The sequence below is a fragment of the Uloborus diversus genome, chromosome 2 (genome assembly GCF_026930045.1).
Source record: "Uloborus diversus isolate 005 chromosome 2, Udiv.v.3.1, whole genome shotgun sequence".
NCBI classification, from domain to species: Eukaryota; Metazoa; Arthropoda; class Arachnida; order Araneae; family Uloboridae; genus Uloborus; species Uloborus diversus.
The window spans coordinates 110,066,323-110,079,466 of NC_072732.1; the positions used below are offsets into that span (position 1 = coordinate 110,066,323).

The 13,144-nt window shown below is 32.8% G+C and overlaps 1 protein-coding gene across 2 annotated transcripts in view; it reads right to left on the minus strand.

The window, feature by feature from the left end:
• The window catches only part of LOC129215988 (heparan sulfate glucosamine 3-O-sulfotransferase 1-like), a 72,642-nt gene that overhangs the window by 5,955 nt on the left and 53,543 nt on the right, over positions 1-13,144 (minus strand). For both annotated transcript variants that reach the window (XM_054850117.1, XM_054850118.1), the window contains exon 2: positions 5,643-5,741. In XM_054850117.1, coding sequence (XP_054706092.1) covers positions 5,643-5,726 — 84 coding nt within the window. In that variant the 5' untranslated portion in view covers positions 5,727-5,741. The remainder of the gene's footprint in view (positions 1-5,642; positions 5,742-13,144) is intronic.

Here is a 13,144-nt window from a genome sequence, read left to right on the forward strand (position 1 = left end):
TAAGCTACTCAGAGTGAATAATATGGAAAAACCTATATGGGACTTGTACTCGAAGAAATTGGGGGTGTCCGTTAAGGGAGGCTTTACATCAATTTTGTTTCGTCATTTAATAACCATACTTTTTGATTTAGGCTTCAGTTATTTCATTACTATATAATTACATTTTAGGTAACCCATGAAGAAATTCATTTTGTAGCTCTCTTGGTGCTGCTTGTCAGTCTCTTGCTGTATGAAAATTTGACCCCCTCTTTTGAGGGTGTAACATAGTTAAAGTGAGTTCCCTCTATTTTTCTCTGAATAAGTTCCTAACAAAGGGGGAGTATTTTTTTTTTTTTTTTTTCAGATTTTTTCCAGCATTTTTATTTTAAAACAAAATGCGATTGGAAAATGTCAGGTTTTTGGAGAATCACCCTTAGTTCTTAATTATTACAGTTCAAGTAAAAAATATTTATTTATTTATTTATTGTAACTACTTTTATAAGTTTTCTTAGCTGTAATATTTCTTCAATGTTCAAAAAAATTGTAACAAATTAAAATTTAGAGAGGTAAAAAAAAAATTTTGAAAAAAAAAAAAAAAATAGAACCGATTTTAAAATTGCTCTAAAAAGTGAAAAATAATTTTATTCTTTAAACACCATCGATAATGCTTTTAAACATAATTTTTGAAGTTGGCGCAAAAACAAAACGTAAAATCCAGTGTAACCATGCTTCATTCATATTTTTTTCAGAAAAGCATCCAAAGTTACGAACGAAACATTTATATCGTTATTCAAATAGGTTGTCATCAATGCATAATTTATGTGATAGTGAAGAAACTGGGCCTGGTTAAATTTATAGTTGTAGTTGAGTTATGGCTGTGAATGATTTTATCTATCGTTTTTGCGCCAACTTCAAAGATTATGTTTAAAAGCATTATCGAAGGTGTTTAAAGAATAAAATTATTTTTCACTTTTTAGAGCAATTTTGAAGTCGGTTCTATTTTTTTTTTCAAAATTTTTTTATTTCATTCTTTTTAGTGTAAATGTAGGTATTTCAGAAATAGTAAGAAGTTATCGTCACGAAACTTCACCTTATTTTTTTTCATAAAAATGCTCCATACTAAAAAAAAACAAAAAACTATAAGCACGTTTTAAACTTTAAGCGATTGGCACTAAAAACTTACCTTTGTTCCTCTTTGGAATCAATATGTAGTTAATTTAATTATAACCATTTAAGTATTAGGTTTTTCCTAACTAATTTACATTTCACAGCATTTAAGTTGCTCATGATGCAATTCTGTATTTTCTTACTTAACCCCCATCATTTGTTATTGGCATAGATGATAACGAAAAAAATACTACTGTAGTTGAGGCAAACCTAATGGTAGCATTGTGAAGGCTAAGCAGATCCTAATCACTGCATCACCTCGCTTCCAGGTTAGGTTTACCCCCACTATGGAGCAATAGCACTGAAGAAGGGAAGATTTCGATAATTCACATAGGGTTCTATAAATCAGCAAGGTTACCAAAATAAAATTATTTACGCCAAAAATGAGACGACAGCGCCAGATTCCTGATTATTATCGAAATATCCCCCCTGAAGAAACTTGATGCTTCTTTCAGAGAAGTCTTCATTCAAAATTATCATTACAATTACTATCAATGTTACTGTCGTATGGCACCAAACTTTCATAACAATGGGTTTTAAATTTAATCATTTAATAGGGAAATTGCATGAAATTTATTGTTTTTTGCCCATAACTTTTTTTCTAAAGAACAAATATGGTCAAACAAAGTAATGGGACCTAAGTTCAGTCATCCCCTATCCATTAAAAAAAGAATCATCAAAATCGGTTCACTAGGTGAGACGCTGTGAGTGGACAAAAAAAAAAAAAAAAAAAAAAAACATACATACGGTATGAACTGATAACCGCCTCCTTTTTGAAGTCGGTTAAAAAGTAAAATTCAATTTGTTAAGGTAAACAAAATCATCTAGTCTTTACAAAAAGCTTTTTTCAGTGAGGTATCTTTTGTCTCCAGATATGAGAACTATACCTACTATGATCACAATTGTAATATTTTTTTAAGTTTTAACATGGCGAAGAAGGTTAAGTTGGATATTACTACACATGGTGATTTCTGTGAGCTCTATGGTAACCAGTAAATTATGATTTTCTTAGTCGCCACACTCAATAGGATTTTTTACTTCTTTCCTTATGCATCAACAATTTTACAATTATTTAAAATACCAAAATTTATAGTTGGACGACTTTTCACTATTGATGAATAATATATACCGTATTACTCCGCATTATCTGGCATGTCGGGAAATTCGAATTTTTTGGCATGCCGGATAATTCGAGGTTTATTTTGCAACAAAACAATTGTAAATTTTCCCATTCAGTTCCAATCAGAAAGCAAACCACTGTGAAGAAAAAGAATAAATAAATCCCGAAAGTAACCTTCTTTCAAAAAAATATGTATTGCCTATAATATGTGCTTGTTATTTATGGTAGGTCATTATGAATGGATTTAATTATATGCCAATAAAGTAATCAATTCAGAAGCAATCATTGCCACTGCAATTTATTTATAATTTTGTGAAATAAATTATTTTAGGTTCCTTTTAGAGAAGTAAGTTTAATTTTTAGTTATTGAATAGCTATGGTAAATTCTTTAGCGGGCGGTAAATTACTGCTTAAATGCTTGCTTACTTAAGATTTAATTTAATTTTTAGAAAATTATTCGTTATTAAACAATATTTTTCTTGCTAAAATAACAAATGAAATTGTTACTAAATATTTTTACAAAATTAAAATGTTTTTTAATACTAATAAGATATGTATAGAACTTATATTCATTTTTAATCTGAACATATATATTTTGTAGTATTTTTTTTTCTAACCTCGAATTTTCTGGCCTGCCGGAAAGGACCAGGCAAGTGTTATTGAAAATCTGGTGACCCCCGAATTTTACGGCATGACGGATAACGCGGCGTAATACGGTATAATGTATTCACTTAATAGTTTTTATATTTTTAACTAGTAAGCGTAAATTGCATTTTTTATGGATTTTAATCTTTGAAAACACTATTTTTAGCTATGGTCACTGGTGTAGAGTAGACACAACTGGATTGTATGAACACACATGAGTAGCAAAAGCTGTTTCAATTACATAGAAAATAATGTACTAATGATAAAGATAGTTAAAAGTATAGGGAAATCAGTTCAACCCCCGTTTTAGGGTTCCTTGATGTCTTTGGGAAGAAAATATTTGGATGTAACAGTTCATATTATAATAATATGGTTACAGAAGTCAAATAATATGTAAAATATAGATAAATTTGAGTTCGTTTTCTCGTTTAACTGAACTCATTCTGAAATATGTTTCTGACCTTTTTTTAAAATGTGGGGCAAAGTGAAATGGTAATACTGCACCACCTATCTGGTTATATTTCAACGATGTAATACCAAATCTAGTCTATTCCAGTCAGGAAAAAAATACCACTGAAAGTTGAAGCGTATGATAATGCACGCAATTTTCAAAAAATTATTACTCACATTGTAATATTTTGTTTTAAGTCAAAGATTATCTTTGTTATTATGAAATGATAAACTTCTTGTTATTAACGTTTTAAATACTAATCGAGACCTTCTAATCTTTGGTGCAGTATTTATTTTTTTAGTATTAAACTTTTTTGTATTCTAAATATTTTGTACAATTAGTCAAGTACATGCGGGGTAAAGTTGATGGGACAAAATGAAATAGTTTATAGTTTTACTAAATCACTTACGCATTCATTTGTTTATCAACTCATAAACATTTCTTTAATTAGTAATTCACTTATTTATTCATTCATTCATATATTTTCTTATTCATTCACTTTTTACTCACTCATTTTTACTTCCTTTTACAAAAAAGGAAGTATTGTATTCGCGAAAAAATTTTCACTCAAAAATCGGCCTTGATTTCCAATTTTCTCATCCCCGAATGTATGTTGAGTTTTTTTTTCGACCCGACCACACGTGGATATATGCCTAGGAACCTGCAGACACCCGAAACATCCATTTTAACGACCCTCGATTTAATTACAACGAATTTTCTCGTGACGTCTGTATGTACGTATGTGCGTATGTGTGTAATTGTGTATGTGTGTATGTATCTCGCATAACTCAAAAACAGTATGTCCTAGAAAGTTGAAATTTGGTACGAAGACTCCTAGTGGGACCTAGTTGTGCACCTTCCCTTTTGGTTGCATTCGGATGTTCTTAAGGGGGTCTTTTGCCCCTTTTTGGGGGGAAATCATTGTTAATTTCGATTTAAACTCAAGTAGTGTTATAATTTGTCGGACACTTGGCGATATATCGCCAGTCTTTTAGTCGCCAACTTGGCGACAAATTTGGCGATTTTTTTTTTAATTTTAAATCTGGTTTCAATTTGGCCACTGTTAGTGATATTTAGAGAGTAAACAATTGAATCACATTAAAATTGCCAATAATGGAGAAATGACATTAAATTGGAGTAAAAGGAAATCATGTGATGCACACATTAGCTCGTTTCTTCATATATTAATTTACTCATTTATTTATTTATTTGTTTATTGTTTCATTATATTTTCATTTATTTATTCAACCTTTTATTTACAGATTCATTTTATCAAAAATATTTTTTTTTTTAATCGAGTAGAAAACATTTCATTAGAAAAATATTGTACTTTTCATTTTGCCCCGTGGAAAAAAAAGTGAAAGTTGTTCTCCCTCCCCCCCCCCTTTTTTTTAAGTTTCAAATTTACTGTCAAAGAAAATACTGTCTCAGTGCAAGTTTTATTATAAAATACAATGTTCTTTCTTTGTGTACTGTAAATTTCAAAACAAATTTCCAATTTGTTCATTTTGAAAACACTCAGTCATCATAACTACAGGTATTTCACTTTGTCCCACATTCCCCTGCCTGAGTTTTATGGCTTTTTGTTATTTGGCCATTACTAGGGATTGTATGAAACAATACATGGGGGAAAAGTAGTGTTGAAGTTCTTGACAGTTGGTGGTTTTATCCGGTTTGAACCATGGTTTTTAACGCCATGTTCAAAACCCCTTTTTCAACATGGTTTTTGCCATAATTTTCAAAAACTTTAATTTCTGCCCAATACTTGTCTAGAATTTTCGTTGACAACAAAATTACCTTAACTAGTGCGATTCTTCTCTACTAATAATAAAGCTAAAAGTCTCTCTGTCTGGATCTCTGTGACACGCATAGCGCCTAGACCGTTCGGTAGATTTTCTTGAAACTTAGCACAAAATTAGTTCGTAGCATGAGGGTGTGCACCTCGAAGCAATTTTTCAAAAATTCAATTTTGTTCTTTTTCTATTCCAATTTCAAAAACATTTTATCGAGGAAATTATAGTAACGTGGACGAGCAAATTACCATAACGTGGATGAGCAAATTACCATAACGTGGACAAGCAAACTACCATAACATGGGCGAGCAAATTACCATAGCATATTGACGAGAAATTCATCATCCACTACTTGTAAATATACAGGCGAACCAAATGACCCTTTAATTTTTCTACTACGGGCAAAGCCGTGCGGGTACTACTAGTAGTTTAATAAATCTAAACGAAAGCGTCACCTAAACGGAAAAATATGCAAGGATGTTGTTACCTGCGGGAATGGTCGTCGAGGAACGAGAATTGTTTCAAACTCTTCGTGGCTCTGGGATTCTGCAGAAGTAGTTACGATGTTCATGCTGCATTAGCCCATCTGTTAAAAGTAAACAAAACTATGTACTTCCTGAATAGCATTAAGGGCAGTCATGATTTTCTTCGGTGAAATTCAGTTTTTGTTTAGTGTCTACCTTTGAAAATTTACGGCAGGTTAGGTCAATCGTTTTTGTTACTCCCTTTTTACACTAATTTTATTAAGTTGATATTTTAGAAATGTTAATCCTTTCTTTCCCTAATGCTTAAATGTGTCACCAAGTGTAATAATGTTTCAGCATGAATCACATTAAAATATTTTAAATCATAATAAAATGGTAATACAAAAAAGAGAGAGAGAGAGAGAGAGAGAGAAAAGAAAAAGAAAGAAGATAGAAGAAAAAAATACAAACAATAATTTAATAATAATAAAAAGGCAATTCACGAATCGGTATGTTAGGCAATAAATGTAATTTATTTTTTACCTAAATGGTAATTTGTCTACTGTCTTTAGAGTACGGGCAATCTCACCCCACCGAAGCAGAAACTTAATTTTGAAAATACAATGACAAAAAATAAAAAATAATGCGTCTGGCCTTTTTTAATGTAGATCCAGATACTATGTAAAATTTATCACGACCCAAAACTAAATTAAATTTTTTATTGCAAAAAAACAAAGTTGCAACTTTGGGGCGTATTACCTTGATAGCCAGACAATTCGCCCCACTACATCAGGTTAAATGCCCCACTTGAGGTAACGTCACCAAACCTCTTATAATAAGCAAAATGTATTAATAGTTAACTAAATTAATGCAAATCAATAAGAACCATAGTACGAGTAACGCACTAATTGCTAATTTACGCAAAAACGGAATTCTTAATGCATTTCACTTATGCGTAATATTGTTTGTAACGCATAATAAATTTAGAAATTAGAAAAAGATAGATACTCTGATTTTTAACATATATTTCGACACTTTCAAAATTATTTTACTTAGTTATAGATCCTTTCAATTTACTATGCATTTGTTGTAAACGCGAGCTATACAAAATCAAATTTCATTAAGTTGCAAAATGTGACATAATACAACTAACTGTTTTGATAAAATAAAATCTTAATGACAACATCTTTAAAATAAATTTAAATAACACACTTTTAGAAATAAAATGAACTGCAAGAAGCATAGCTACAAAGGAAAATGAAAATGATTATGTTTATTTCTTCTGCTGTAAAAGTTTTTAAACTGTGTACAGAAAAACACCGACGTATACTGTCCCGAATTACATTAATTCGGAGTTACAAGGTCTCTTACTTCTTATCACATGGCCAAGAAAGAATGCATGCCACTAATGTTTTAGGGGCTTAATTTTCCTTTAATACACAAATAATACTAATTTAAATATGTTGTCGATTAGCTACCAGTAGTATTCATTAATCAGATATTTAACGTTTATATCATTCATTTGAACCTCGAGCTTTGGTAGCTAACAGTTTTTCGTAAACGTCTTTTATAATTTTATTCTATTTGCTTAAGAGCTGCGTTATTGACGAATTTATAATCTTTGGTATTGATTCATTTTTATGTAGAACTTAATTCCTTGTACTAAGTAATTGAATTCATTTGTTGATGCAACGTTTAATCCGTTCTCGTGGCGTTGTTTATCGCGCAATAAAGCCAAATAGTATTAGCCTCACTCGCATATTCTTTATATCAAGTTTTTAACATTGTTCATTAGAACTAACGATGATTTTTGAATGGAAAACAGTCTCCGACTTACGTAAATTCAAATTAAACGCTGCTTTCTCGGTCTCGCTTATACCGTAACTTTACACATCTGAAAAGTAAGAAATGTTGCGATTCAATGGGAAATGCTTCACTATTTCACTTGCGGTCAGGGGCGGATACAGACCACTATTTTAGGGGAGAAGGTCATGGTGAAGAATGAAGCCCCCCTCCCCCCCCCAAATCAGTGTACAGTTTTAGCGGCGAAAGTTTTCTGAAATCGCTTGGGTATCAATAAAAAACATTAAATCGGCCAGGAATAAGTTAGCTAATAGAGCAAAAATGAAAACAATTAATTTTATCAGCAATGAAAAGAAGTAGTATTTTAAATATTTACTTAAAATGAGCTGATGTGTGCCTCACAGACTTCCTTTTACTCCAATTTAATGTCATTTTCCCATTGCTGGCAATTTTAATGTGATTCAATAGTTTACTCTCTAAATATCACCAACAGTGGCCAAATTGAAACCAGATTATAAAAAAAAAATCGCCAAGTTTGTCGCCAAGTTGGCAACAAAACTTGGCGATGAAAAGACTGGCGAAATATCGCCAAGTGTCCGCCAAATTGTAACATCACTTGAGTTTACATCCAAATTAACAATGATTTCCCCCAAAAAGGGAAAGAAGACCCCCTTAAAAACACCCGAATGCAACCAAAAGGGGAGGTGCACAACTAGACCACACTAGGAGTGTACGTACCGAATTTCAACTTTCTAGGACATACCGTTCTTGAGTTATGCGACATACATACGCACATCCGCACATACGTACATACGTACATACAGACGTCACGAGAAAACTCGTTGTAACTAACTCGGGAATCGTCAAAATGGATATTTCACGTGTCTATACGTTCTTAGGCACTTATCCACGTGTGGTCGAGTCGAAAAAAAAAAAAAAAAAACTCAACATGCATTCGGGGGTGAGTAAAATGCAAATTAAGGTCGATTTTTGAGTGAAAGTTTTTTCGCGAATATAATACTTCCTTTTTTGTAAAAGGAAGTAAAAATGGATTACTGAAGCAGTTTCTATTGCATTCACTAAGTGTTAGAACACAATGTGGACGGATAATATTGTCGACGGTTTGAGGGGGGGGGGGTCGGAAATGTCCCTATGACCCTGACCCTCCCTTGTATCCGCCCCTGGCTTGGGGGTGAGCCGATAATTTGAAGAAACGTTTTTGGAAATTAAATAAGCCGAATGTTGTGCTTCATAGAACATAAAAAATGTAAACCTCAGAAAAGAATTCTCTAATCCGGTAAAATTTTCGTCGTAATATTCAACATAAGTAAAAATTATTCTATATGGGGCACATTACCCTGTCAAGTCATCAGTGGGGCAAATAATCCTTAATCAGGTGGGGCATATAAACTTTTTGTCAAGGTTAGTCGCCCCACCACCTCTTGTTGAAACAGCAAGCTAATTTTGCTGCAATCAACGGTAAAAGCCTTCTTTATGAATGTCTCTTACTGTATAAACAGATAATTTATAGGGCTCGACCGATGGCATTTTTTGGCCGATGGGCCGATGCCGATTGTTGGCCGATTGTTCAAAGATGGCCGATGGCCGATGGCCGATTGTTTTCCTCCAAATGGCCGATTGCCGATGGCCGATGGCCGATGCTGTTGGCCGATTGCAAAAAAAAAAAAAAATCTAACAGAAATAAATTGATAAGATTGTCAGGGATTTAAAGGATCATTGATTCATTTCACTTTATTCTTTTCTACGAATAAGGAATTGTAATCCCCCCCCCCCAAAAAAAAAAAATTCGACCTAAATTTTTATTTTACGATCATCCAATTTAAACTTCACAAGTTTTTTCGGCGCATATGTAGATGTACCTATAAGAACATATAGATGATCGAAATATCCATTTTGAACGCCTCCTTAATTAATTATAGCAAATTATCTTGTGATGTCTTCATGCGCGCAAACTTACACCACTCAAAAACGTTATGAAATAGTAAGTTGAAAACTCATACGTACGTAGTATGTTCTAAAAGTTCGAAGACAAGTTGTATAAAAATTTACCGTGAATAGTTCACATTACCGAAGTACATCTATCTACAAAATGGTCACTTTGAACGACTATGAACTTCGGCCAACGTTCGTATAGATTTTAGAAGTACTCGAGGACAGGGACCGATTTACACACTTGGATGCCATGGGGCACTGATAAATATGGTGCAACTCCCCCCCCAAAAAAATATATGAAGGTAATTTTTGTATATTATTTTGATAGAAAGAAAACTCTAAAATAAATTCCTGTTTTTCATGTAAGAAAGTTTTTTACAGTCGCAGATGGAGAAACTAGGATGGTTAAGGTAAATTATAATGTGCTTTCTGCGTTCCTTTGTTTTCTTGTAGTAAATTCTTCCGTAATGTCCTTATAACCAAGTTTTGCGGTCAAACTTCCTCCTGTTGATAATAGAGCTAATGAAGATAATTTGCTATCAGAAATGAGAGTACGCAAAGGACACTTAGTTCTCTTCAATAGCAAAACTGATCGTTCTCCACTACGATTGGAGATTGGCAAAGTCAAAAACAATTTCAGGGCTGTATCTACATTGGCAAAAGTATCCATTTACCAAGTTCGTGGATTTTTTTAAACTTTTCGGTCATTAAACTTTTTTTTTCGATGACTGAACTAATATGAATAAAGTCATCAGGAAAAGATTCCTCCAAATCACAGGAGTAAGATTTTTAAAGATCTTTTGCACTTTCTCGAATATTTTGCTTGTTGCATTCAAACAAGCAAGAAGATTTCTTTAATATGCCATCATAAGCTGACATCTTGAATTTTAGTTTTGTAAACAAATTATCACAGATTACATAAAAACAGGAAACCTTGAGACTTTGCTTAGAGTCTAATATGACTTCTTCACATTGTCCATCATAAAACTGTTTTGGAGTTTTTTTCTGTCTTTTTGCACTCTGTCTTTTTGCTCAAAAAAAAAATGATGACAGAAATTTGGTGCCCCGGGCCCGAGCCCCGAATGCCCCGCCGTAAATCAGTCCCTGCTCCTAGAAGACATTTATCGTAACCATCTGTAAGGCCTCTTGCGCTGCTGCTTTAACTTCATCGTGGGGAAGAAGGCGACTTTCATGTTGAGGACGCACGGTTCGATTGGTCAATACTCTGATATGACAAACAAATAACATACCGTTTCGTCGGACTTAGTTCCATGTGACTTTTACCTGTTCCCAGCAAAAAAAAAAAACATTTGCATGGACGCCGCTTTCTTACGTCAGGAGAAGATAAAGCTGCATCACAGAAGGTTGCGAAAAATGGCTTCCAGAAGTGTTTCCAAAAATTATATGAACACTGGCCGAAGTACATAGTCCCTCAAGATGATCTTTTGAAGGTGGATGTGCTTCGGTAATGTGAACTATTCTGGGAAAAATTTTATGCAGCTTGTCCCTCGAACTTTTGAATCGTACTACGTACAGTCTGTATAGGGTGCAGTTATGCTTCTCCTTTTTTGACTGCTGTATGATGGAAGACAAAGAACAGTCAAAAAAAGAAAAAAAAAAGGAAGAAAAACTGTTTAATGACCAATAGATTTTTTTTTTTGATATAACATATAGCTAAGATTTCAGTAATTTTGTAATAATGTACGGATTTAGGTAAACGAAACATAGTTAAAAAAAAACATTAAATTATGTTGCTTAATCATTCAAAAAAATAATAATAAGAAGAAGAAGAATAAAACTACGAAACCGTCAACAAATTACGCAGTTAAAGTGGAAAGACTGCACATAGATATTTTTTAGTCATCAAATTAAACAAAAAAGGTAACAGATAAATAACAATATTAAATCATAATATGAATATTTTTATACTTATTTAAAATTTATGAATAGAAAAGTTTGCATTTTTCATAAAAGCTATAACAATGACAAAAGTTTTGCTGAAAAAAGAAATAGTCATGAAAAGAGCGAGGCTCTTAAAACGCAGCTACAATAAACAAACTCGATATTTATACCAAGTTAATAATAACTTAATACATATACTACTTGATCTGATGTTTGCACGCGTAATATTGAACAATTTGATTGTTTAATCTTTTATGAAGCACTACAAACAAGTTCAAATTAAATTTTTCAATTTAACAATAATTTTCTGAAATTTAAAAAAATTGCATAATAGAAAATCCTTGGAACTTTTTTATAACATATTATTAAACATATGATGAACACGAAAATTATTAAACATATGATGAACACGAAAATAACTTATTCATTGATTTTATATAAATATATAAAAATAGTTACTTAAACAGAAAAAAAATTCGATCGCTATTAGTGATGCAAAAAAAGATGGCGCATTACAAAATATAAGTGAAACAAGTATAAGAAATACGCAAAATGACATTTCTTGACAAAAATAAATAATTGCTAAGTATTAATTTTTTTAGTACAGAACCGCTACCACCAACGCCTCGGGAGAGTTTCTGAATCTACTTCAGCACATCTGAAGAAAAAATTCAAAAGTCCCTTTGTTTTCCGAATTATGTCACCATTCTAAACGTCTTTAATCAATTTCTTACATTAATGCTCTAAATTCTTCCTAAACAATAGATGAAGCTTGGAAAAAAATTTCTCTAATTTTATGAATGGTGTTAGTTTTAAACAAATCAGCAGTACAACTAGACTTTAATTTCAGAAATGGAGGGAGTGGGAGGAGGGGCATGCAAGTGTTCTCGGAAATACAAAAAATAGTCGTAAAAAATATAATTCAAAATAATTATAAACATTGAGCCGAAAAACCCTTTTAAAACGTGCACCCGAGTTTGTTTTGACGCGCAGTGGCGGACTTAAAATATAGCAAATGTTGCAATTGCGCAAGAGACCCCATAACCATAGGGGCACCGTAGGAGTTACAAAAATGCTTATGATAAATGTTTTACAACGTCTGTGATAGATAAATAGGGCTCCAAAATGTATTTCGACGGGCCCCAAACTTGTAGTTCCGCCGAAGCGATACAGAAAAGACTGCATTATTGTGGTTCATATTACAAATATCAAAAAATTAAAAATTACCGTCGGTTCAACGGGAATCTAACAAAATGAAGCAAAACCGGTTTCGCCATCTCATATTTGTTTCCATGGTCCCCAATTCTGCAATATATCACCAAATGATAGTCAGTCTGAGACTCTATATTAGTTTTGCGTTGAAATAAGTAATTAATAGCCATAAAAAATCAGTTAATAGGCTTTTTAGAACACCCGATCGAAAACAAAAAAGGAAGTGCACAACTGGAACGAGCTCACATCCCACATGCGAAAATTTAGCCTTCAACAGCTTACCATTTTTGAGTTATGACTTACAAGAGATACATACGTACGTACATCCAGTTGCAAGAAACAACGCAATAATTAACTTGTTTGGTACCTGAATGCAGTATTAAAATCTCTTCCAGGGGTGACTAAAATAGAAATTCATACTGAAATTTAAGTAAACAATTTTGTTTGAAAACAATAACTCCCTTTACTTTGTATTAAAAGGTAAAACAACAAAGCTCCTTTTTTTTTCAAAAACATCGGCCAATTCCATCGGCTTTTCGATGCTTTTAAGGCCGATGGGCCGATGTTTCCTGCAAGTTAGCATCGGCCGCCGATGCCGATGCCGATGGCTAAATTGTTGAACCATCGGCGCCGATGCATCGGCCAGGCCGATGCA